General features: G+C 44.4%; 1 protein-coding gene across 2 annotated transcripts in view; it reads right to left on the bottom strand.

The window, feature by feature from the left end:
- Positions 1-20,027: 20,027 nt before the first annotated feature.
- Positions 20,028-27,605, bottom strand: part of LOC139181318 (zinc finger protein 75D-like) — a 42,842-nt gene continuing 35,264 nt past the window's right edge. For both annotated transcript variants that reach the window (XM_070784342.1, XM_070784344.1), the window contains exons 4-7: positions 27,307-27,398; positions 26,851-26,977; positions 23,157-23,525; positions 20,028-20,217 (exon numbers count right to left, since the gene is read on the bottom strand). In XM_070784342.1, the coding sequence (XP_070640443.1) occupies positions 23,299-23,525; positions 26,851-26,977; positions 27,307-27,398 (446 nt within the window). In that variant the 3' untranslated portion in view covers positions 20,028-20,217; positions 23,157-23,298. The remainder of the gene's footprint in view (positions 20,218-23,156; positions 23,526-26,850; positions 26,978-27,306; positions 27,399-27,605) is intronic.

The following is a 27,605-nucleotide window of genomic DNA, read 5'->3' as shown; positions in this document are numbered from 1 at the left end:
TATTTGCAAAGCAGAAATAGAGACACAGATATAGAGAACAAACATATGGATACAAAGAGGGGAAGGGGTGGGATGAATTGGGAGATTGAGATTGACATATATACTCTACTATGTATAAAATAGATAACTAATGAGAACCTACTTGTATAGCACAGGGAACTCTACTCAATGCTCTGTGGTAACCTAAATGGGAAGGAAACCCAAATCCAAAAAAGTTATATGTATATGTATTGGAGATGGAAATGGCAACCAACTTCAGTATTCTTGCCTGGGAAATCCCATGGACAGAGGAGATAGACAGGCTACAGTCCATGGGGTTGCAAAAGAGTTGGACATGAATTAGGGACTAAACAACAGCAACATTTATATGTACAGCTGATTCATTTTGCTGCACACTGAGAAACTAACAAAACATTGTAAAGCAACCATACTCCAATAAAAATTAATTAAAAATAAAAGCTAAAAACTAATAATAATTGGCTACTGACAGTGGGTAGAAAAGCAAAGGATTGATTAGTCCTGCCCTCTTATTTTCATGAGGAGGTTGAAGCGGGTATTGAAGACCAGCTCCCCACCCAGCCCTGCTGAAACTGCAGAAAAGAGACTTGGAGGAAGGTGACTATTGGCAAAAAGGTGCCCTGCTCTGTTAGGCCACCTTTTCCCAGTCCCTTGGTTATGGGGAAGAGCTTTTCTTGGAGCTTTTCTTTGTTGATGGTTCTGGATTGCAGGCTCCTCCAGTGCCCTTTTGGGGATATGTGAGAGGCAAAATAACACCCAGGGAGTTCACTGCCAGGCCTTTCCTTAAGCCCAAGGGTCCTGATGGAGTCCCTACTTCCACCTTTTCCTGTGTTTGAGGCATAATTAACATACAATGAAATGCAGTGCTAATAAGAACACATTTTGATGAGTTCTGTTAAAAGTATTCATTCCCCTGTGTAGCTATTGCCACAATCAGGATACCGAATATTTCCATCACAGCAGAAAGTTCCTTTCTACAGACAACGCCTTCTCTTCATGCCCAGTCCACCCTTGATCTGTTTTCTGTCATTCTACATTTGTTTTTGCTATTATAGATGTGTTATTCTGTTTCACATAAATGGAATTATACACTATGAACTCTAGCCTCCTGTGCTAAGCATATTATTTTTTGTTGTTTTGTTTTTTAATCTTTTTAAATTTGAACTAAAAAGCCTCTTGATGAAAGTGAAAGAGGAGAGTGAAAAAGTTGGCTTAAAGCTCAACATTCAGAAAACGAGGATCATGGCATCTGGTCCCATTACTTCATGGGACATAAATGGGGAAACAGTGGAAACAGTGTCAGACTTTATTTTTTGGGCTCCAAAATCACTGCAGATGGTGATTGCAGCCATAAAATTAAAAGACGCTTACTCCTTGGAAGAAAAGTTATGTCCAACCTAGATAGCATATTGAAAAGCAGAGACATTACTTTGCCAACAAAGGTCCGTCTAGTCAAGGCTATGGTTTTTCCAGTGGTCATGTATGGATGTGAGAGTTGGACTGTGAAGAAAGCTGAGCACTGAAGAATTGATGCTTTTGAACTGTGGTGTTGGAGAAGACTCTTGAGAGTCCTTGGACTGCAAGGAGATCCAACCAGTCCATCCTAAAGGAAATCAGTCCTGGGTGTTCATTGGAAGGACTGATGCTAAAGCTGAAACTCCAGTACTTTGGTCACCTCATGCGAAGAGTTGACTTATTGGAAAAGACTCTGATGCTGGGAGGGATTGGGGGCAGGAGGAGAAGGGGACAACAGAGGATGAGATGGCTGGATGGCATCACTGACTTGATGAACATGAGTTTGAGTGAACTCTGGGAGTTGGTGATGGACAGGGAGGCCTGGTGTGCTGCGATTCATGGGGTCACAAAGAGTCGGACATGACTGAGCAACTGAACCGAACTGATAGTTGATTTACAATATTATGTTAGTTTCCGGTGTACAGCAAGGTGATTCAGTTATACATACACATGTATTTTTTTCCCCAAATTCTTTTCCCATTTAGGTTGTTACATAATATTGAGCAGAATTCTCTGTACTATACTGTAGGTCCTTGTTTTCTTACCCATTTTAAATATAGTAGTGTGCATATAAGCATATTATTTTTGAGATTCATCCTTGTTGTTGCAAGTAAATATTTAATTCCTTTTTATTGCTAAGTAGTTTTCTATTATATAGATATGTCACTAATCACTGAGCAATTCACTTATGGTAATCAGCCTTTAAGTCTTCACCCAGTGATCCCAGCTGCTTGGTATTCACTCCCTTGGACAATTGCGGTCTTGAATGTAGGCTTGACCTACTGACATACATTTAATAACAACCCTTGGCAGTTTGATTCTTTTTTGAAAAATTAATTTGTTTTAATTGGAGGCTAATTACTTTACAATATTGTGGTGGTTTTTACCATACATTGACACGCATCAGCCACGGGTGTATACGTGTTCCCCAACCCTGAACCCCATCCCACCTCCCTCCCCAGCCCGTCTGAAGTGAAAAGTTGCTCAGTTGTGTCCGCTCAGTTGTGTCCGCTCAGTTGTGTCCGACTCTTTGTGACCCCCTGGACTATACAGTCCATGGAATTCTCCAGGCCAGATTACTGGAGTGGGTAGCCTTTCCCTTCTCCAGGGGATCTTCCCAATCCAGGGATTGAACCCAGGTCTCCCGCATTGCAGGCAGATTCTTTACAGGCTGAGCCACAAGGGAAGCCCAAGAATACTGGAGTGGGTAGCCTATCCCTTCTCCAGTGGATCTTCCTGACTCAAAAATCGAACCAGGTCTCCTACATTGCAGGTGGATTCTTTACCAACTGAACTATCAGGGAAGCCCTTACATATGGTAATAAACATGTTTCAATGCTGTTCTCTCAAATCATCCCGCCCTCGTGTACTGATATTTCACTGTGGATTTCTTTTGCATTTCCCTTACAAGTAATGATGCTGAGTATCTTTTCATGTGTGTGTTTGCCATTCAGTATCTATTTTCTTGTAGGGTATCCATTCAAATCTTTTACTCCTTTAACAAATTAGCTTGTTTACTTATTATTGAGTTGTAAGAGGGCTTTATGGGTTTCACTGGTCGCTCAGTGGTAAAGAATCTGCCTGCCGATGCAGGAGACATGGGTTTGATCCCTGGGTCAAGAAGATTCCCTGGAGGAAGCCATGGTAACCCACTCCAGTATTCCTGCCTGGGAAATCTAATGGACGAGGAGCCTGGCAGGCTATAGTCTGTGTGTTAGCAAAAGAATCGATCATGACTTAGCAACTAAACAACAACAATAAGAGGGCTTTATATTGATATATTCTAGATATCAAGCATTTGAGGGATATATGTTTTGAAAGTACTTTTTTCAACTCTGTGGCTTGCCATTAAGTATCACAAAGTATTTCAAAGATGACTTTTCTTTCAAATTTTGATGAAATTTATCAGTGTTTTCTTTATGGTTCATGGTTTTTGATGCTATGTAAGAAATCTGTGCATGTTACAAAGTTGCCAAGACCTCCTAAGCCTTGTTTTTGAGTTCTTTTAGTTTTACACTTTGATCTGTTACACACTTCAAAATAATTTTTGGTTTCCCCTGCCCTGCTGCAGTGGTGGCTGGGCACTTCTCGCTCATGGTGCAAAGGACTGCCAAGAGAGTAGGCAGGTGGGCCCGCTGGAGTTGTCTGCACACAGGAGAGAATTTGCCTGGTCTGGCCAAAAAATGTGTGCATATGGCATGGGATAAAAGAGAATGTTCATTTTATTTTTTTAGACACTTTTATTGAAGTAAAATTGACTCACAACATAAGGAATATATTTAAAGTATATGATTTAATAACTATTTAAGTATGTATGCCCACTTGAAATTACCAATCAGTACAATCAAGTGAATGTATCCATCACCCACAGGTCTTCTCAGGCCCCTTTGTAATTTCTTCCTCCTGTCCTTTCCTGTTTCCCACTTCTCATCAACCACCGATCTAGTTTCTGTCATTACAGATTCATAGAGGAAGGGGCACTCACCAGCAGCCACAATTGCAGAGGGACACAGCCACTGCGAGAGACACAGTGGAACTGAGTAGGACCCTATGGGGCCATAACCCTCCCCCATATCTTTTACTTTGGTTTCTCTCTGAAGTACCTAGATGATTCTATGTGATGCAAATTTCCTGAGTTTTTCCGATGCTAAACCCACCAAAATCAAATGGAAGAAATTAACTACTTGAGGATCATGATCACTAGTCCCTAGAACTTCTGGCGCCTAAGAATTGATCACCACCAGCCAAGCAGAGAATTGTGCACAAGCTGATCATAGGCCCTGACACATGCCTCCCTCATTTGGCCTTTAAAAGCGCTATGCTGCAACCTTCTGGGGAATTCAGGGTTTTAAAGTAGGATGCACTTGTCATCCTTGTATTGGAACCCTTAGGAAAAATGCTGCATTTTCCTTCACCACAACCTGGTGTTAGTATATTGGCTTGACTGCCTGTGGATGAATGGACCCAAGTTTGGTCTGGTGACAATAATGACAATTCAGGGTTGTGGTAGGGATTAAACACTTTGGCCTCTCCCCTCCCCCATCCTTGGAATTCATGAAGTTGCTTACCGTTGACCAAACCCAACCACCAGCCAGAGGCTGAGGGAACCCAGTCTGTGAGTTCCAGTCTTCTGGTACACATAGCACACAGCGATAGTTACGTGTACAGAGCATGCACAATAGTCAATTTTTCAGGACCTGTTGTTGGAAAAATTCAATACTGGTTAGCCTAGGGACTTGTGAAGAAAGTGGAGCCAGACCTAATTGTCAAGACCAGCCAGAAAAGTAGTACATCTCTATTTAGGGAGGTAGGAGTACTGGCAGAGGCAGCAATTCTCTCCTATCCTCTGTGCCATCACTAAAGTTGGTGCTGAAATGCATTCCCTGGGTCTCTAGAGACAGGAACTAACAGTAGGGGTAGGGTCACTCCAGGGCATTGCTGATTTGCTCCATAGTAGAGACAACCTACTCCTCTCACTGGTCAGTAGCATCTTTTTCCAGTCTATTTGTGTTCCTCTGTTCACTGTGGGTGCTGCTGTAACAAACAGATTGAGCTTATTAGACGGTTCTCATTTAAAATTAATCTAACTTTGACCTTCTCAGCACCAAAGTTCTGGTCTTTATTCTTCTAAGCACCAAAGTTCTGGTCTTTATTATTATGATTTACTAAAAAAAAAAAAAAAAAAAAAAGCCTTATCTTACTTGAGATAAATGCTCCAAGTGGTGTTATCAGAATGTCTTCAATCTCCCTGGTATTGATTAGCCAGTATGTAGCAGGGCTCTGGTAACTGGATCTGAGGACTTGTTTTTGCATTTTTAATCCTCTCAGCTTTGAATGTGTTCAGTTACTACTCAGTTCGTGGTTTGGGAGGAAATATAATTAAGACAGTTAGCTAGCTATTCAATTTAAAAACACACAACCCATGTGATGTGTCATCATCTTATAATCAGTAATCCCATGTGGGGAAAACTATTTCCACTCCTTGCATGTAAAAAATAATTTAACCTTTGATGTTAAAACACGTGGCATAACACAGAAAGCATCTGCAATGAATGAAAGATACTTTCAATAAAACATAATTTACACACAAAAAAGAAAGCCTCACCATAGTAGGAAGCAGCAGGAAGATGGACTGGACAGGAGTGTACAATAGGAGGACTCCTCTGGTGGCTTTGAGGAAGCTCACAGGTTGCTCAGTGGTAAAGAATCTGCCTATTGTGTAGGAGATGCAGGTTCGATCCCTGGGTGAAGAAGATCCCTTGGAGGAGGAAATGGCAACTCACTCCAGTGTTCTTGCCTGGGGAATCCCATGGACAGAGGAGCCTTGGGTCTACAGTCCATGGGGTCACAAAGGGTTGGACAAGACTGACTGAATGTGAATGGCTCAGGTGCCTTTGTCCCTGGGGTGAGGATGTAGATCTAAATATTATTTATTTCATGAATTTTTTGTGGGGGGAGGTCCCAAGGCGGCAGAGGAATAGGCCAGGGAGACTACTTTATTCCCCTCAAATTCATCAAAAGGTCATTTGAATGTTGAGCAACTTCTACAAAACAACTTCTGAATGCTGGTAGAGGACACCAGGCACCCAGAAAGGCAGCCCAATCTTTTCAAAAGGAGGTAGGACAAAATATAAAAGACAAAAACAGAAACAAAGGATTTAGGAACAGAGACCCATCCTGGGGAGAGGGGGTGAAGAAGGAGAAGTTTACACACAACAGAAAACCCTCTCATGGGCACGTCAGTGGGGAGCTTTGGGATCTCAGAGGGTAACATAACTGGGAAAAAAAAAAAGCCCATAGAATACATGCCTAACCACGAATATTTGTGGAGAAGCAGCTCAGAAGTTCACATCTGGCAGCAGTGAGTGGGGCCTGGGCAGGGAAGCATGGGCTGATTCATCGGTCCTTAGGGTAAGGACCAGACTTGAATGACCTGAGGACAATCTGAGGGAGTTAATGCGACATAAAAACCCAAACCTTGGGATTGCGAATGAGCCAAGAAAAAAAAAAAAAAAACGACCTTTCCTACGAAAGGCTCTAATGCCATACGGTGACCCCTGGCATGCTCAGAGAACAAAGGGTTGTGCCCTAGAGAACAAGCCCGTTGCTGTTTAGGGCCTTCCCTCCCCAGAGCCAGAGAGGCAGCTGTGTGACAGCCAGAGCCAGAGGGCAAGGGGCTGCTGCCCTCTTGGCCCCAGAGACTGCAGCTTCCACCAAACTGTGAGCAGGCTCCCAGTTGCTAACCGTGTCTTCCTGGGATCCTGGGCAGTTCACATCTGCCAGGAGTGTCACGGCCTGAGAGCAGCTCCCCAGAGGAGTCACACAGCACACCTGGAACTGTACCCTCACCTGGGAAACCAAGCAGCCAGACCGGGGAAGTGCATAAAATTCATGGCCCACCGGGTGCTCGCCAAGCACCCAGTATCCTGAGTGGGTTGGACCAGGGAAGGGCATAAAACTCACAGCCCTTCTGGGTCTGTGGCCTTGTGGAGCACCTGAGGACCTGAGTGGCTTAGACCTGGGAAGTGAATAAAACACAGGGCCCACTTGGGACAATGCCCTTGCAGAGCACCCTGGAGCCTGAGCAGGGTGGACCCAGGAAGGACACGCCACCTTGGGCTGTGGCAAACCCAGTGTGGTCCCTCCACTGCAAGCACTCCCCACACATGCCAGTGGTTTTTGTTTGCAGTGTCCCTCCCTCCCCACAACACAACTAAACAAGTGAGCCTAAATAAGTGGCCACCTTCGCCCCCTTGTATCAGGGCAGAAATTAGACATGGAAGAGACTTGCAAACAGAGGAAGCCAAAATAAACAAAGGGGGAACCACTCTGGAAGTGACAGGTGCAACAGATTAAAACCCTGCAGTTAATGCCGAGACTGTGCACTTGAGAGGCACCTATAGACCTTTTGAGAACAAGTACAAGCCAGAATAAGGGATTATCTGACACTGAACTGACCCCACACTGCCCACAACAGTTCTAGAGAAATACCTAGATATATTTTTACTATTATCATGTTTAGAGTTTTAAAAATTTTGATTCTTTATTACTCCTTTAACTTTCATTTTATAGCCTATAACCTTTCTTTAAAAAAAACCCTATTTTTAAAGACAATCTCTTCAACAAGTGGTGCTGGGAAAACTGGTCAACCACTTGTAATAGAATGAAACTAGAACACTTTCTAACACCATACACAAAAATAAACTCAAAATGGATTAAAGATTCAAATGCAGGACTAGAAACTATAACATTCCTAGAGGAGAACATATTCAAAGCACTCCCTTACATAAATCACAGTAGGATCCTCTATGACACACCTCCCAGAGTAATGGAAATAAAAGCAAAAATAAACAAATGGGACCTAATTAAAATTAAAAGCTTCTGTACAATAAAGGAAACTATAAGCAAGGTGAAAAGACAGCCTTCAAAATGGCAGAAAATAATAGCAAATGAAGCAACGGACAAAGAATTAATCTCAAAAATATACAAGCAACTCCCGCAGCTCAGTTCCAGAAAAATAAACGACCCAATCAAAAAGTGGGCCAAAGAACTAAATAGACATTTCTCCAAAGAAGACATATAGATGGCTAACAAACACATGAAAAGATGCTCAACATCATTCATTATCAGAGAAATGCAAATCCAACCACAATGAGGTACCATTTCACCCCAGTCAGAATGGCTGCTATCCAAAAGTCTACAAGCAATAAATGCTGGAGAGGATGTGGAGAAAAGGGAACCCTCTTACACTGTTGGTGGGAATGCAAACTAGTACAGCCACTATGGAGAACAGTGTGGAGATTCCTTAAAATAGAAATAGAACTGCCATACGACCCAGCAATCCCACTGCTGGGCGAAACCAGAATTGAAAGAGACACATGTACCCCCAATGTTCATCGCAGCACTGTTTATAATAGCCAGGACATGGAAGCAACCTAGATGCCCATCAGCAGATGAATGGATAAGAAAGCTGTGGTACATATATACAATGGAGTATTACTCAGCCATTAAAAAGAATACATTTGAATCAGTTCTAATGAGACGGATGAAACTGGAACCTCTTATACAGAGTGAAGTAAGCCAGAAAGAAAAACACCAATACAGTATACTAACGCATATATATGGAATTTAGAAAGATGGTAACAATAACCCTGTGTACGAGACAGCAAAAGAGACACTGATGTGTAGATCAGTCTTATGGACTCTGTGGGAGAGGGAGAGGGAGAGGGAGAGGGTGGGGAGATTTGGGAGAATGGCATTGAAACATGTATAATATCATGTATGAAACGAGTCACCAGTCCAGGTTCGATGCACGATACTGGATGCTTGGGGCTGGTGCACTGGGACGACCCAGAGGGAGGGTATGGGGAGGGATGAGGGAGGAGGGTTCAGGATGGGGAACACGTGTATACCTGTGGCGGATTCATTTCGATATTTGGCAAAACTAATACAATATTGTAAAATTTAAAAATAAAATAAAATTTAAAAAAAAGTAGGATTGATGTTAATTCTTCTTTAAAAGTTTGGTACAGTTAAGCCCCATGAAGCCATATGAGCCTGGTTTATTAACTGTGGTAAATTATTTGAGTTATGAAATTCAATCTATTAACTTTTTAAAGTCCAGTTAGATTTCTTATTTCTTTTTGAATCAGTTTTGATATTTTGTGTCTTTCTAGGAATGTTTCCATCTCATCTTGGTTATCTAATTTCTTGGCATACAACAAGTTCCTAGTACTCCTTTATAATTTTCTTTTTGACTGTCTGCATGCCATGTGAGATCTTAGTTCTCTGGCCAGGGATCAAACCCAGGCCCCTGCATTGGGAGTGCAGAGTCTTAAGCACTGGACCACCAGGGAAGTCATCCACTTTATTGTTGCTGCTCAGTCACTAAATACTGTCTGAGTCTTTGTGACATCATGGACTGCAGCACGCCAGGCTTCTCTGTCCTTCACCATCTCCCAGAGCTTGCTCAAACTCATGTCCATTGAGTCAGTGATGCCATCCAACCATCTCGTCCACTGTCGTCCCCTTCTCCTCCTGCCTTCAGTCTTTCCCAGCATCAGGGTCTTTTCCAGTGAATAGGCTGTTCACATCAGGTGGCCAAAATATTGGAGCTTCAGCTTCAGCATCAGTCTTTTCAACAAATATTCAGGACTGATTTCCTTTAGGATTGACTTTTTTAATCATCAATTCTTCAGCGCTCAGCCTTCTTTATGGTCTACATCTGACACCCAACACGACTACTGGAGAAACCATAGTTTTGACTATACAGACCTTAGTCGGCAAAGTAATGCCTCTGCTTTGTAACACACTGTCTAGGTTTGTCATAGCTTTTCTTCCAAGGAACAAGCATCTTTTAATTTCATGGCTGCAGTCACCATCTGCAGTGATTTTGGAGCCCAAGGAAATAAAATCTCCCACGGTTTCCACTTTTCCCCCTTCCATTTGCCATGAAGTGATGGGACTGGGTGCCATGATCTTTGTTTTTTTGAATGTTGAGTTTCAAGCCAGCGTTTTTGCTCTCCTCTTTCACTTTCATCAAGAGGCTCTTTAGCTCCTCTTCACTTTCTGCCGTAAGGCTGGTGTCATCTGCACATCTGAGGTGATTGATATTTCTCCCAGCAATCATGATTCCAGCTTGTGCTTTACCCAGCCTGGTGTTTCACATGATGTACTCTGCATAGAAGTTAAATAAGCAGGTTGACGATATACAGCCTTGATGTTCTCCTTTCCCAGTTTTGAACCAGTCCGTTGTTCCATGTCCAGTTCTAACTATTGCTTCTTGACCCACATACAGGTTTCTCAGGAGACAGGTAATGTGGTCTGGTATTCCCATCTCTAAGAATTTTCCACAGTTTGTTGTGATCCACACAGTCAAAGGCTTCAGCATAGTCAATGAAGCAGAAGTAGATATTTTTCTGGAATTCCCTTGCTTTCTCTGTGATTCAACGAATGTTGGCAATTTGATCTCTGGTTCCTCTGCCTTTTCTAAACACCCACTGTATAATGCTTTTTATTCCTATCATACCAGTAGTAATGTTCCATCTTTCATTCCTGATTATAGTAATATGAGTCTTCTCAGATTTTCCTTGGTCTACTTATCTGAAGGTTTGTCGATTTTATTGATCTTTTCAAAGAACTAGTGTCTTTGGTTTTTCTGCTCCCCTCACTTCTCTGAGCTCTAAATCTCTAAACATGAAGCTAGGTAAGAAATGGTGACAGCCTGCTTCCCCTGGGGAGAAATCTTAGCCCGTGGTCCTGAACTGCAGCCCAGAGGATTTGAGCTTCCAACATGCCAAAGTGGGAGTTGGATAAGGGAGCTGTTCTTACTGAGATTTAGTAGATTTTTTTTTAAAATAAAGGTTTCCCTATTTGCTGAATACTCTCTGAACTTTCAGAGACTTGAAATGGTTGTGTCCTTCAGAAACATTCACCTTTATGGTTGTTTCACTGGGAAGAAGGAACAGAGCTCTTCATGTTGCCATTTTATACATTTCTGCTCCAGCCTGGCATTCTTTTTGATACCCAAATGAATCTCTTCCATTTTAAATGAGCCCCCGTTCTTGTGCTGGGTCCTCCCTGAACTTGTCCAGCTCTCTGTATTCTCTTTACCTCAGTGTGTTGTGGAGTCATGAGCCAGCAGAGTTCCTGGTTTGTTCCTGTCAGTGTGAATTTGGTGACAATTTGGTTCTCTTTACTTGGGTCTTTACTAAGCTCTTTCCCTTCCATTCTTCTTGCTGCTGCCCATGTAGCTTCTAAAGTGGAATCTTCCATGCTTCAGGAGGCAGGCCCCTGGGCATGATAAGCCAGTTGGGGAGGGAGTGATGTAAGGTCCAACTTCTTGCCAACTAAGGACATATAAAAGCAGTTCAGTTAACATCTATGTAGTCGCCACTGTCTCAGAAAGCATAGATATTTCTTCTCAGGAAAGTAGGAAAATTCAAAATATTACATTAAAACATTTTGAAAACATTTTACTAATGAAACACTTCACATTGTCCTGTGGTTCATGGATGGTCACACAGCAAGCACTGGACCATGTGAGGTCATTCTGGAAGTACTTAGCTAAAGAACACACCTAGCTGAACCCTCAACCCCCACCCTCCCCCCATCTTGCCGCAATAACTGCACCACAACTCTCCTAACGCCCCCTCCCCTGTGCTCTCTGGCACATTCTTATAATTGGACATTTATTGATGATGAGTTGGACTGCCTTTCAAGACAGTGACCATGTTAAAAGCAAGGATCCCATCTTCCTCATCTCTGTGTGCCCAGCCAGGAACAGGTGCTGGGACTGGCAGAAAGTAGAGTCTCCACAAATGTTTGCTGAATGAGTGGATGGATAAGTGAAGGATAAGTCAATGAATTGTTGCCCGTTGTCAGAATCATAAAATCAACTTCTTAGTTGGTATCGGGGCCATCCTGATCTGGCCGCTGCACCATGTCCTACTGATCTTATCACTGTAAACTCTCCTTCTCAACGTGGACTCCATTCCAGCCCAACCAGTCTGTTCTCTCATCTTCAGAAATGTCCCACATGATTTCATCTTGCCCACAGCTCCGCTTCTTGGATGGTCTTCCTCCTCTACTTATGACCACTCTTGAGCCTGCCAAGACCTTTTCACAGAAATGGATGTCTCCTCAGAACAGACCAGGCCTATTTCTATAGGTTTGGTATGTTTGGGGTCGTGTTCCTGTTTTGCCAGAGAATTAACCTGGTGTGTCTTGCACTGGAACTTGTTGGCTCTTGAGTGGGGCTTGGTTGCAGTGTAGGTATGGAGACTTTTGGGTGAGCTCTTGTTTATTAATGTTCCCTGGAGTCAGGAGTTCTCTGATGTTCTAAAGTTCTGGAGTAGGGCCTCCTGCCTCTGGGTTTTGGTCCTCCTCTTACAGTAGCCTCCAGACTTCTCTATCCATACAGCACAGAAGATAAAACCCCTAGGTTAATGGTGAAACAACTCTCCACAGCCAGGAATACCCAGAGAGATTCACAGAGTTATATAGAGAAGAAAAGAGGGAGGAGGGAGATAGAAGTGATCATGAGGAGAAAAGGGAGAGTCAAAAGTGGAGAGAGCAATCAAGCCAGTAATCATATCCCTAAGTGAAAATGGATACTGAAGGTTTGATTCTTAACGGTACAAAATTGATAACAAATATCGAAAAGCAAAGGTTAAAAACCTAGAATAGAAGTTAGACTCTCAAAAACACAATATAAAAACTACAAAACAAAATCAATCAAAAAAATGAAAAATACATATGGAATTAATTTTAAAAAATAGGTTTTTTTTAAAAAAAGAAAGGTAATAGAAGGCTATAAAAATTAAAGTTAAAAGAGTAATAACCAAAATTTTTTAAAAAACAAAAAATGATCATAGTAAAAATACATCTAGGCATTTCTCTGGACCTTTTGTGGGCAGTGTGGCGTCAGTTCAGTGTCAGTTCAGTTCAGTTCAGTCGCTCAGTCATGTCTGACTCTTTGCGACCCCATGAATCGCAGCACGCCAGGCCTCCCTGTCCATCACCAACTCCCGGAGTTCACTCAGACTCACATCCATCGAGTCAGTGATGCCATCCAGCCATCTCATCCTCTGTCGTCCCCTTCTCCTCCTGCCCCCAATCCCTCCCAGCATCAGAGTCTTTTCCAATGAGTCAACTCTTCACATGAGGTGGCCAAAGTACTGGAGTTTCAGCTTTAGCATCATTCCTTCCAAAGAAATCCCAGGGCTGATCTCCTTCAGAATGGACTGGTTGGATCTCCTTGCAGTCCAAGGGACTCTCAAGAGTCTTCTCCAACACCACAGTTCAAAAGCATCAATTCTTCGGCGCTCAGCCTTCTTCACAGTCCAACTCTCACATCCATACATGACCACAGGAAAAACCATAGCCTTGACTAGATGAACTTTTCTTGGCGAAGTAATGTCTCTGCTTTTGAATACGCTATCTAGGTTGGTCATAACTTTCCTTCCAAGGAGTAAGTGTCTTTTAATTTCATGGCTGCAGTCACCATCTGCAGTGATTTTGGAGCCCCCAAAAATAAAGTCTAAGCCTGTTTGCACTGTTTCCCCATCTATTTCCCATGAAGTGATGGGACCAGATGCCATGATCTTCGTTTTCTGAATGTTGAGCTTTAAGCCAACTTTTTCACTCTCCTCTTTCACTTTCATCAAGAGGCTTTTTAGTTCCTCTTCACTTTCTGCCATCTAAGAGTGGTGTCATCTGCATATCTGAGGTTATTGATATTTCTCCCGGCAATCTTGATTCCAGCTTGTGCTTCTTCCAGTCAGTGCTTCTCATGATGTACTCTGCATATAAGTTAAATAAGCAGGGTGACAATATACAGCCTTGACGTACTCCTTTTCCTATTTGGAACCAGTCAGATAACCCCTTATTCTGGCTTGTATATCTGGCATATATATCTTATATATATTCTGGCTCATCTCTGGCTTGAGACCTTGTTTTCAAGGTGTATAGGTGCCTCTCAAGTGCACAGTCTCAACATTAACTGCAGGGTTTTAATCTGTTGCACCTGTCACTTCCATAGTAGTTCCCCCTTCTTTGTTTATTTTGGCTTCCTCTGTTTGCAAGTCTCTTCCATGTCTAATTTCTGCCCTGATACAAGGGGGCGAAGGTGGCCACTTATTTAGGCTCACTTGTTTAGTTGTGTTGTGGGGAGGGAGGGGCACTGCAAACAAATACCACTGGCATGTGTGGGGAGTGCTTGCAGTGGATGGACCACACTGGGTTTGCCACAGCCCAAGGCGGCGTGTCCTTCCTGGGTCCACCCTGCTCAGGCTCCAGGGTGCTCTGCAAGGGCATTGTCCCAAGTGGGCCCTGCATTTTGTGCACTTCCCAGGTCTAAGCCACTCAGGTTCTAGGGTGCTCTGCAGGGGCACAGACCCAGATGGGCTGTGGGTTTTGTGCCTTTCCCAGGTCTGAGCAACTCAGGTAACTGGGCGCTTGGTGAGTGCACTGTCCCAGGTGGGCCATGCATCTTGTGCACCGCCCCGGTCCTGGCCACTTGGTTTCCTAGGTGCACTGTGACAGCCTCAGGTGTGCTACGTATCTCCTCTGGGGAGCTGATCTCAGGTTGTGACACTCCTGGCAGATGTGAACTGTCCAGTATCCCAGGAAGACATGATTAGCAACTGGGAGCCTGCTCACAGTTTGATAGAAGATGCAGTCTCTGGGGCCAAGATTGCAGCAGTCCCTTGCCTTCCGGCTCTGGCTGTGACACAGCTGCCTCTCTGGCACTGGGGAGGGAGGGCCCTAAATGGCAGCTGGCTTGCTCTCATTTGGTATTCGCTCAATCCTTTGTTCTGTGAGCACACCAGGGGTCATCGTGTAGCATTAGAGCCTTTCACAGGAAAGGATTATTTCTTGTTTTTCATCTCTCTAGCAATCCCACGGTTTAGGTTGCTATCTCACATTGGCTTCCTCAGATTGTCCTCAGGGCATTCAGGCCTGGTCCTTACCGTAAGGACCGATGATGCAGCCTGTACCTCCCAGTCCAGCCCCCACCTGCTGCTGGTGGAAGAGAGTGTCTGTGCCGCTTCTCCATCTCTGCTTGTAGTTGTGGTGAGGCGCATATTCTGTAGGGCATCCCCCCCGTCCTGTTATGTTGCCCGCTGAGATCCCAAAACTCCCCACAGACACACCTATGAAAGGGTTTTCTACAATGTGGAAACTTCTCCTTCACGACTCCCTTTCCAGGACGGGTCTCTGTCCCTAAATCTTTTGTCTGTTTTCATCTTTTATATTTTGTCCTACCTCCTTTTGAATAGATTGGGCTGCTTTTCTGGGTGCCTGGTGTCCTCTGCCAGTGTTCAGAAATTATTTTGTGGAAGTTGCTCAACATTCAAATGATCTTTTGATGAATTTGGGGGTGAGAAAGTGGTCTCCCTATCCTTTTCCTCCACCATCTTGGGACCACCCCCCTTCTCTTTCTCATCTTGCCCATATCAAAACTGTCTGTGCTGGATGGCTGTTCCTGTACCTGAAGGTCATGGACACACAACACCCACAAGGCTTTGTGATGTCCTTCAAGAATTCCACATGCAGATGGCGCTGCCCCACTAAGTTTTCCAGTTATATAAGTATGTACAGTCTCACATTGAGATATACTCCCCCTACTTTCTTCCTGTACCCCAAGACCTCTCTTCTCTTTCTTACCTTGCTCTTCTGAAGACAGAGTGTGCAGGAGCAACTGTCCCTGTGACTGAAGGCCTTGGCAACACAATACCCACAGGCTTTTCTGATTTAGTTCAACAAATCCACTAGCAGATGGTGCTGCTCCACTACATTTCCTGAATTCTACCTGGCTCTACAGCCTCACATTGACATTTACTCTCCCACTCCCTTCCTGTGCCCCGAGACCTGTCTTTTCTTTCTTCTCTTGCCCTTATCAAACGTGACTGTGCAGGAGTGACTCTCCCTGTCGCTGAAAGCCTTGTTGACACAACACCTCCATGGCTCTCAGATGTAGTTCAAGGAATACACCATCAGAAGGCACTGATTCACTAGCTCTTCGAGTTCTACTTGGCTCCACAGTCTCACAGTGATATCTACTCCCACTCCCTTCCTGTGCCTCAAGACCTCCCTTCTCTTTCTTCTTTTGTCCATATCAAAATTGTGCGAGGGTGACTGTCTCTGTCTGAAGACCTTAGCAACACAACACCCCAAGGGCTTTCTGATATAGTTCAAGGAATCAACCAGCAGATGGTGATGCTCCACTAACATAGATATAAGAACCACATAATCAGTTCATAGGTTCTTTATAATTTTTTATTTATATATTTACTTTGGCTGTGCTGGGTCTTTGGAGAAGGCAATGGCACCCCACTCAAGTCCTCTTGCCTGGAGAATCCCATGGATGGAGGAGCCTGGTGGGCTGCAGTCCATGGGGTCCCTAAGAGTCGGACATGACTGAGCGACTTCACTTTCACTTTTCACTTTCATGCATTGGAGGAGGAAATGGCAACCCACTCCAGTGTTCTTGCCTGGAGAATCCCAGGGACAGGGGAGCCTGGTAGGAGGCTATCTATGGGGTTGCACAGAGTCGGACACAACTGAAGCGACTTAGCAGCAGCAGCTGGGTCTTTGTTGCTGTGGTGGGCCTTTCTCTAGCTGCGGTGAGCCAGGGATACTCTTTTTTGCAGCGTTCAGACTTCTCATTGCCCTGACTTCTCATTTCAGAGCACAGGACCTAGGGCACCAGGGCTTCCACAGTTGTGGAACCCAGCTTCGTTGCTCCGTGCAAAGTGGAATCTTCCCGGACCAGGGATCGAAGCCACGTGTCATGCACTGGCGGGCTGATTCTCAACCAGTGAACCACCTGGGGAGCCCCCGAGGCTGAAATCTTAACTACTGGACCTCCAGGGAAGTCCCACAAGTCATGGATTTAGATGCAGGGACATGTGACAGGGGCTTTGTCCCAGAAACAAGGCATGAACTTGTCCTCTGGGATCAGAGGGAATCTGCCACAGGGTGCAACTGACCAGAATAGTGCAGAAAAGCCTAAGCCGAAAGTCAGGAAACCTGGCTGCTACCTTGCATCTCCCACCCACTAGTTGTGTAGCTTTGGGTGCATCATTATGAATCTTCCTTAGTTTGTTTGTACAACACAGTTCACTTACGTCAACCTCTTGGCCCTCAAGCTTCCAGGGAGTAGTGCTTCTCAGTACTGCACTACTTTGCAGGTGGCATGTATTTTGGTGTTGTCTCATGATATCTAGTTAATTTTTGTATGTTATGTGAGTTTTTTTGTTTTTAAAGATGTGCTTTTCCAATGTTTCCAGTATTTTGTTGAAAATGTTATTTTTCTCTGTTGTACTGCATTTACACCTCAGTCAGAAGGCAATAGTCCTTCTGACTTACTTCACTCTGTGTAATAGTTTCATCCACCTCTTAATTAGCCTCCAATTAAAATAAATTTTAAAAAAGGCAATCCTCCATATAGTTTTGAGTATATTGTGAACTCTGTTCTGATCCGTTGATCTGTAAATCTATCTTTATACCAAGATCACACTGAATTATTGTTGATCTATATCAAGTTTTGAAATGAAGTAGTATAAATCCTGCATCGTTGTTCTTTTTCAAAAATTTTGGCTCTCCTTAGCCTTTTGTATTTCTGTGGAAAGGTGGAATCACTTTGTCAATTTATTTTCAAAGTCCTACTGTTGCTTCATTGGGAATGCGTTGAATCTATAGGTCAGTTTTCTAGAGCTCCCATCCAGCAATATTGAGTGTTCAAATCTGTGAGCATGAGATATCAATTTATGTTTGTAGTATTTAATTCCTTCTGTAATTTTCAGTGTACAGGTCTTCCAGAAATTTTGTCAAATTTATCCCAAAGTACTAGTATTTCTGCAAAGAAAACATATAAATGGCTACCAAACAAATGAACAGATGCTCCATGTCATTGAAAGTTGAAAGTGTCAGCTGCTCAGTCATGTCCAACTCTTTTGCAATTCCAGGGACTGTAGCCCACCAGGCTCCTCTGTCCATGAAATTCTCCAGGCAAGAATACCGGAGTGGGTAGCCATTACTTTCTCCAGGGGATCTTCCCAACCTAGGGATCAAACCCTGGTCTCCTGCACTGCAGGCAGATTCTTTACTGTCTGAGCCACCAGCAAGTCCAATTTCACATCATTAGCCTTAGGGAAATGCACATGAAAATTGCTTCACACATACTAGGATAACCGTAAATTAGAAAAGAAAAATAACAACTGTTGGAGAGTGTGGAATCATCATACATTACTAAGTGGGACTGTAAATGGTGCAGCCTCTATGTAAAACAGTTTGGTGAGTTCTTCCATTAGTTAAACATAGAATTAACATGTTATCCAGCAATTCTACTCCTAGTTGTGGACCCCCAAAATTGAAATCAGGTGTTCAAACAAAACCTGTACTTGAATGTCCATAGTAACCCTATTCACAATGGCAAAAAGGTAGAAACAACACAAATGTCCACAAACATATGACTGGATAAATAAAATGTCATATATCCATAAAATGGAATATTATTCTCCCATTAAAAGAAACATACAATAATGTGAATGAACTACAGATAATGTGAATGAACTACAAAATATTACACTAAGAAGCCAGGTATAAAAGGTTACATATCATATGATTCCATTTGTATGAAATACCCATAAAAAGTATATACATAGAGACAGAAAGCATATTTGTATTTGCCAAGGAGTAGGGTAGGGAGGTAATGAAGACTGACAATGCACATGGTGTTCTCATCTGTGGTGATGGAAATATTCTAGAATTAGATAATGGTGATGGTTACATATTGGGGATGTACTTCATGCTACTGAATTTGATACTTTAAAATGGTTAAAATGGCGACATTTGTTGTGTATTTTGCCATAATAGAAGACCCATCTCACCATAAATTTAAGGATTTGTTCATACTTTCTCAATCTGTTCCACTGATCTACATGACTATCTTTGTACAAGGTGCATACTGTTTTGATTGCTGTGGCTTTATGACTTCTGGAATAGGTATGATAAATCCTTCAACTGTTTTCCTTTTTCAAAATGTTTTGGCTATTTAAGGTGATATAAATGTATATTCCGCATACATTTTAAGATCAGCTTGTCAACTTCTACAGGAAATTCAGCTGAGATTTTGATAGATATTGGGCTCAATCTACAGATAAACTTGGGGAAGGTTGTCATATTGAGTCTCCCAATCCATGAACTATCTTTACTAAGTTTAAATTTTCTCAGCTATGTCTTATAATGTTTTAAGTAATTTTTAGTTTTCGGGTCTTATTCATTTTTTATGGGATTTATCCCTAATGTTTTATTCTTTTGAAGGCTATTGTGTATCCAGTTGCTTTCTTAATTTCATTTTTGGAATTTTTGGTGCTAGTATGTACAAGTATAAGCGATATTTTGATGTTGATATTGTGTCCTGTTGGCCTTGCTAAATTTGTTTATGGGTCTAGTGGCTTTTTTCTGTCTGTGCTTTACTTGTTATTTTCTCCATACAGGATGATCTGTGAATAAATAAAGCTTTATTTCTTCCTTTCCAATTCGGATGGATTTGTCAGGGTAGGGGGCTTATTCCATTTGCTCAAGCTTCCACTGCAATGATGAATAGAAATGGCAAGAGTAGACACCATGCATTGTTCCCAATATTAGGAACATTCTTTCACCATTAAATATTATGCACACTGAGGTTTTTTATAGACTATTTGCCAGAAGAATGAGTTCCTAACAATTTCAATGTTCTTAAAAGATGTTAAAATCATGAATGGGTATTGAATTTCACCAAATCCATGTTTTAAATCTTTTGGAATGATTATGTATTACCCCTTTGTTCTATTAATATGAAGTATAACATTCACTGGTTTCCTGCCATGACCCCACCCAATTATAGCCCTCAGGATGCTCCCCTCCCCCAGCGTCTGGCCACCAGAGTCGGGTGAGCTCACCAACAGACCCTCTTCTCCAAGGGGGCACCACACCAGAAACAAGAGGCCTCCGTGGTTTTTTTTTATTGAACTCAAATGATTTTTTTTTATTAACTTAGATAGACACAAGATTTGACAACACTGAAAACAAGAACATTTCTCTGACCAGACTGCGCTGACTGGTGGAGAGTTCATCACACACAGAAAAGGGAAAGCTGTCTTATTCAAGTCGGTGATGGCGTAGAACCTCCACTGCCTGAAAAAGAGATTGCAAATAAATAAAGTACACAGAGAGGAGAGCAGCAGAGGCCTAGTGAGGAGATGAGGAAGAGGTGGGAGAGCAGCAGCAGCAGCAAACTACTCAAGATCAAAATAGTAAGAAAAATAGTGGCAGGAGCACGTGCTGAGGACGTGTCCCCGCCCCTCCCACAGCCAATACCTTTGGGGGCGGACAGCCCCAGCCAGAGCCCCATGGGGAGGGGGGATTCTCTGCAGGTGATGATGGGTCTCTAAGCCCGGGGCCCCTGAATCTCCAAAATACTTTCTCCACTTTGGGAAGTGGCCTCCCAGGGCCCAGGCAGCTCCAACAGAGCTGGGAGCCTGGGGAGGACAGGATGCCCATCCCCCAGAGCACACCCACTGAACAGCTCAGCACCGTCTGCAACGCACAGCCACTCATGTGTGCATAAACACTCACACACACGCATTCACACATGCACACTGACATGTATATTCACACTCTCACACCCGTACCTTCACACACACACATCCGTGCATTCATCTGCACTCATACCCATACACTCATCCACATACACCCACCCACACACACATCCCCACGCTCACACACTCAAGCCCTCATGCATGAACATGCAAATTCACACACACATCCCCACACTCACACATGCACTCAACATGCACACTCACACACCCACACACAGGCACGCACATATTAAGTAAAGACCCTCCCTAGTGCCCTCCCCAGGTCCTCTCAGGCTGGCCCAGGAAGGGGCTGCAGCTGGGCATCCAGTCACCCGGAGGATGAGATCCAAACGTGAAAAGGACATATTTATGCATCAGCCCCAAGGAGGCCCCTGGTCCTCCGCTCCTCTCCTCCCCTGCAGCCCATGTCACAGTCTCTCAGAACTCCAGGGATGCAGTCCAAAGGCTGGCAGTCTCCCGGAAGTGGTCCTGGAGGGACACAGTTGGGGTGGAGGAGGGGCCACCAGGACCAGGGGTTTCCAGGCAACTTGGCACAAGGGAGGAAGCCATCAGCGCCCTTCCGTCTGCGGGAATCTGCGGGGCGCATGTGGTAGCCTGGGTGCAGCCTCAGGCCTCAGGGTGAGGCAGGCAGAGCTCTTCAGCCGGGCCCTGGGTGGCTGAGAAGGGCACATGGTGTGAGGCTCAGCCCCTCTGTCCCAGGGGCAACCAGGCTGCTGTGGTTCTTAGTCCCAGCAACTGAGGACCAGGACCGCAAGCAATCAGTGAGGGGGCAGATGTGGATATGGGATGTGGGTGAGGGCCAGGGCCTCTCCCAGCTCCCCTCAGTGCCGCTCCTGGTGCACCAGTCAGCAGCACAGCCAGGACCGCTGCAGGCCCATCCAGAGCAGATGCTCCTGTGTGATCCTAGCAGGAGGGGCAGCCTGGAGACAGAGACATGGGGTCATGTGTGGGTCTCAGCTCCACCCCACCCACTTGTATCCCTTCCCTCCTATTACACTCGGCCCCAGGAGCCAGCCGACACCCCCACCCAAACTGAGAGGCCTGTGCCACTCAACACCAAGGAACCCCTGGTTAAGCCTTGCATGGGGCTTGGGTTGGGGTGGGGAGGTTTGTGTGTAAGGACCTTGCTCCCCAAGGGGGTTCTGGGACTCATCTCTCCTGTGACCGTATCAGCTCAGACTGTCCCCCAGTTCTTGCCTGTGACTTGCTCTCACCTTCCCTGCCACGGGCCTCTCTCTCTCTCTAGATCTCTTGGGAGCCTGTGCTCCCCTCCCCCATCCCACTGTGCCAGGTCTCCCAGAGACTGGGGGGCAGGTAGGCAGTGCAGACCCAGAGGCAGGTTCAGCTCCCCCACTTCTGATCTATGTCACAAGGGCAAATGTCTCCCTTCCCAGAGCCCAGCAGGTGGGGAGAACCTGCTCCACCAGAGTGTCTCTAGCTCCATCCTTCCTTCCCCATGCCAGTACTGGATCACCAGGCCACCCCTCCCCTCGGGCTCTCCACCTGGAAGGCCCTGCCTCTCTTCGAGGGGTCAGGCAATTTTCTCGGGTGCTCCCCAGGCAACTCTAGGGTCAGGGGTGCCCCAGGCAGGGATTTGACTCTCTGGACAAGACCACGGAAGGGGCGGTTCACCTTCTATAAAACCAGTTCCTGCAAGAAAAACATGGGGACTTGAGAGTTGCCTCTTCACCCAGAGATGTCCCCGTCTCCCCAGTTGTTGCCTACCCTACAAGCCTCTTTTCCATCTGCTCTCCCACCCCGGCCTGACAGCTGCCCGCCACTCAAGGAGGCCCCCACTTTCCCAAATCCTTTGGGACACAGGGGCTGCTGGAGGCTGTCCAGGACTGGAGCAGCGCATTCTGTGGCACCAGGAGGGCACTGGTAGGAGGTGGAGGGAGCGTGGCTGAGATGGGGCAGGGCTGGGAGGAACACGTATTTCCCTCTCTTCCCTGTCCCCTGATGCAAAGCTTTGGAGGGTGGCGAGGAGCAAGAGAGACAGCGGGAGCAGGCAGAGAGCAGTCCCACAGACCCGCCAGGAGGAAGTCTTGTGAAGGGCTGAGAAAGTGACAGACCTGGGCTTGGGCCAAGAACACAACCATCCGTCCAGGCTGCCTCTCGAGGGGTGGAGGACAAGGGGGCCAGCATCCGCTCTCTTCTAGGGCTTTCTCAGGGCCTCTCCAGGGCCATTTCCCTCCATTCCCCCGTGTTCAGGTGACACTACCGGGGCCATGGGCCGAGGTGATGGGCTGACCCTCCGAGATGCCCAGGAAGCTGCCTCTCATCCCCAAGTTGGAAATATGACAAGGTTGTCCAGAGGGCCTGTGTGCACCCTGCCTTGCCTGCTCTTGGCTTGGCAGCTTTCCAGGCTGGCTTCCACGGGTCCTCTTCCTCCCCCAAGCCCCCCAGGGGCTGGATATGTAGATGCCATGGCAACAGCCTCCCTCCAGCCCGCAAGTCCAACCTCTGGCCTCCTACCTTTTCGGTCAGGGTCAATCATTCATGTTTCTAATGAAAAATTTCTTCCTTCTGCTCCCTCCTTAGGCTAAAGTGAAACAACAGGTTGGCTGCACTCAGATAATTTCCTTGAGTTTCATGGAAAGGGCCCGTTTTGAGAGTTTCAGTGCAGTTTGTCACCAGGCACGAAGTGGCTGGCGAGAGCTGGGGCTGCGGGACTGCGAGGTCGTTTCCGTACCCTGCATGTATCACCGTGATTTTCATTGCCCACTGTTGTCTCAGCATCTTTCATTGTGGCCTTTCCTAATACTTCGCATCCTGATGGTTGTATCTCTAATGTAGGAAGAGATACAGGTGGGTCATTTCCAGTGTCATTTGTGAGCTTTAACCCTGTTGGAATAAACAGAAGAATCAGCCATCTGTTTCCCAGAACAAGAAAACTGTCGGCATGGAAGAAAAATCAATGCTGACAGCTTTTTAAAAATACAGGAAACAAGGGATTTTTGGTCCAATCTGGACAAAATGGCACAGACCCATTTTTCCCCTGGTCTTCCTTTCTGGGCACGACTACAAATCCATTTAAGAATGCAAGATACAATGAACAGAGAATTCTATAAAGTGGTAAGAGGAAGGCAAAATGGTTTGGGACTCCAGGACTGGAAGAGTAACACAGTAGGTATCTTACATCCCCACATCCAAAAATGTAGGCAACCCAGATCTCGTGTTTTCCAAATCTCAACCGAGCAACAGAAGGCTACCTGAATAGGCTCACTCCATCCGCAATCGGAAACGGGAAACCATCTGACAACATCAGAACTCCAATCGGAGACGTAAGATTGGTCATGCAGAACTAGCAAGATGGACCTAGCTAACCAGCCACTAGCAGCCGGCCCCAGGAAGCCTCTTCATCCCTATGGGTCAGAGATTCCCACTGAGAGACACTCTAGCCTAAGTAAAGATCTTCCTCATTCCTCACTCTCTGGCAGCATGAGCAGGAGCACATGGGAATCCCAGCAGTACCACATAAATCGAGAAGACCAAAATAACATAAAGGCTCTGAAAATTAAGCTGTCACTAGACACATATTCCACAAAGTAGAAAAGACCCAGTGTAGCCAAAATAGGTAAGTAGGTAACATTTTTTAAACGATGAAAGAAATCGAAGAAAACTTGAAAAACATACTGTGTTCACTGTTTGGAAAAATCAACACAGTAAAGAGATCATTCCTCCTCAAATTCACATGTAGTTTAATGTTATTTCTAGCAAAATTCCAAAAAAGTTTCTTATAGGTAAGCGTATTCTAAACTTTACATGGAAAGGGACAGGCCCTAGCATAGCTTAAAATAAAATTAATCTTGACAAAAGAATAAAGTGGGAAGAAAGACTCACACATAACTCGATGGAACAAAACAGATACACAAGTATGCCCAACTGATTTTGACCAAAGTGCAAAAGCAATTCAATGGAGGAAGGCCAGCCTTTTCAATAAACAAGGCTGAAGCAACTGGACCTACACAGGCAAAAAAACAAATGAGCTTCAATCTAAATTTCGTATCTTATATAGAATCTACTCAATATGAATCACAGACTTAAATGCAAACTTAAAAAACTTTTAGGAAAAACTTAGAAAATTTTAGGGATCTATGGCTTGCCCTGATAGCAAACATACAATCAGTAAAAAGAAAAGTGAAAAACTGGGCATCAAAATAAAAAACTTACTCTGTGGAAACCCATGGGAAGCGGATAAAAAGAAAAATATACAGACTTGGGGAAACTACTTGCAAACCATATACGCTAGAAAGCACTACAATCTATACAAGAACTCTCAAAATTCAACACTTAAAAAACAACCAAATGAAAACCATGGCAAAGGCCGTTCCACTGAAGATAATATAAAGATGGCAAATAAGCACATGAAAAACTACATATCATCAGCTATTAGCGAAATGCAAGTCCAAGCCACAATGAGATAACATTACATACTTAACAGAAAGCCAAAAAATTTTTAAGTGGTAATACTATTAAACAATGGCAAGAATGTGGACAAACGATCACATCCATTGCTGGCTAGGAAGGTCAAATGATGCAGCCACTCTGAAAACCAGTTTAGCATTCAACATCTGATTACCATATGAAACGGCAATTTCACTCCTTCACTCTCTATCCCAGAGAAACGCAAACTTACCATCTCTACACAAAATTCTGTACAGGAATGTTCATGGCAGCTTTATTCACAATAGCCCAAGACTGAAGACAGCAAAAATATCTTTCAATGGTTTATCAATATTACAGAACACTTCTCAGCAGTAAAAATGAATGAACTACTGATACACACAATAACTTAGATGAATTTCCAGGGAATTATTGTGAAGGAGAAAAGTTAATCTCCCAAAGCTGTATTTTTGAAATGACAAAATTTTTAAAAACTGTAAGCAGATCAGTGGTTGGCACAGGTTGGTGACGAGGTAGGGTGTGGGAGGGAAGGGTGTGTTGTTGTATTGATAAAAGGGCAACAGGAAGGATCCTTGTGGTAATGGATCTGCATTGGGGTGGTGAATATACAAACCTCCACGTGATCAAATCTTATATAACTAAATACATACACACCCACCAATGAATACAAGAAAAATGAAAATATGAATAAGGTCAGTGGACTGTACCCACTTTATTATCCTGGTTGTGACATCATGTACGTTTGCAAAAGTTATCACTGAGGAAAATGGGTAAAGTGTATATGGGTTCTTTGTGTTACATTTTAAATATGCATGTGAATCTACAAGTCAGTCAATAAAGAGGTTAATTTTTAAGAATATAGAGGAACAAAATCTTAAAATTGTTAAGCCTTTATAAAGGCTCCTATTAAGGAATTTTCTCCTCTTCCTATATGTACGTTTACCTCAAAGAGACTCTCGAAGAATGTCCTCGAACTCTTAGGGACGTTGGGTCTATGGTTCTTGCCCTTGTGCTAAACAGATCACTTTAAGTTTAGGGTGCAATGATAACACTCTGAGAATAAAACTTGGAGGTCATGGACTGCCATCTAAATTCCAGACTATTTTCAGAAAAAGTGAATAACTCTCTATACTTTTATTTACTCTAAACATTTAAATGGGCTGAATCTTAAACTCAGTATCTTCTTTATATTCTACCGTGGCTGTGGCTGGATGTGCAATGAGGAAGCTAGGACCTAACCCTAAGGACACACGGAAACGTCGTGGGACAGGAGTCCTGTGGTATTCCAGCAGACCTGGTTAGAGATGAGGCGGCGGAGACCAGGATGGTAAGAGCAGAAGAGGTTGAGACATGGTTGTATTCAGGAGCTCTTTTGAAGACAGAGTTAAGAGTACTTGCTCCCTGATTGGCTGGGGGGTAGGGAATAACCAAAGGACTGGAAAAAAGGATAACTGAGAGTTTTGGGGCCTGAAGAACTGGGTAAACTGTGCTTTCTACGGACATGGAAAAGATCTGGCAAGAGTGGGCTTGCAGGGTAGGGCAAGAGTATGATAGATCAAGCAGTCTACTTAGGAGAAAGATGTGTATCTGTAAAAAGCTCTCCAGGTGATCTGGATCTGCCTTCCCTCTCCCCTCACACCATCAAGCTGAGAACCAACCCACTGCTGGGACACTGGGACACTCTCACAGGTGTGCATTTTCCACGAACTGAGGATGTAACAGATTGCTCAATTGCTGTACAAAGGAAAGGAAGACTCTTTACCTAGAAAGGTGACATCCTCATAGAGTTCTTCCATTACATCAAAGTAGAGGGTTTTCTGTTCAGGGGTCATTATTCTCCATTCTTCCTCGGAAAAATACAAGGCCACATCTTCAAATGTCAATGGACTCTAGAGAAGAGAGTAAGCTGTAGTTCAGTACTCGCTACAACAGAAGCCGTCCTATCACTCATTTCTGAATTACATGGGAGGCCAGTTACCAAAAACGTTAAGAGAAGATTCAAGGGAAAAGGAGTGAGAGAACAGGAAAGGTGCCCAAGAGATCAGTACACGGCTTGGGAGGTGCCCAATCCCACAGCGCCAATCCTAGTTGTCTAGGGAACACCCGGGGCTAATGTGCCTCAGAACATCTGCTGTGTAAGGCAGGATCATGGGCAGCAGAGAAAAGCAGACAAGGCCACATTCAGGCTGCCTGAAAATGCTTGTAAAGTACAGCTCACCTGGGACTTAGGCAAGGTGAGCTTAGATGCCAACTTGCAGCTTGGGGTGCTTTTCTCCTCAGAAAAGGTTGGACTCTCTTCAGCAGGCACAGCTGTGGGGAAGGAGCCAGAAAAAAGAATATATTTTCTGTTTATGAATACCCCAAACCAACTTCTACAGTTTAGGACTCCTTCAGTAAAGACAGCTCACCTTCACGTGTGTGTGTGCACACGCGAGCTCACACATGTGCACCACAAGTGGCCTTCTCATAAATTAGAACCAAAAAGCCACCACTCCATAGAACTGGTTCCCAGTTTTC

Source organism: Bos indicus, chromosome X, assembly GCF_029378745.1.
Source record: "Bos indicus isolate NIAB-ARS_2022 breed Sahiwal x Tharparkar chromosome X, NIAB-ARS_B.indTharparkar_mat_pri_1.0, whole genome shotgun sequence".
In the NCBI taxonomy this organism is placed as follows: domain Eukaryota; kingdom Metazoa; phylum Chordata; class Mammalia; order Artiodactyla; family Bovidae; genus Bos; species Bos indicus.
Note: the sequence above shows the minus strand (reverse complement) of the source record. Positions and strands in the feature narration are given on the sequence as shown.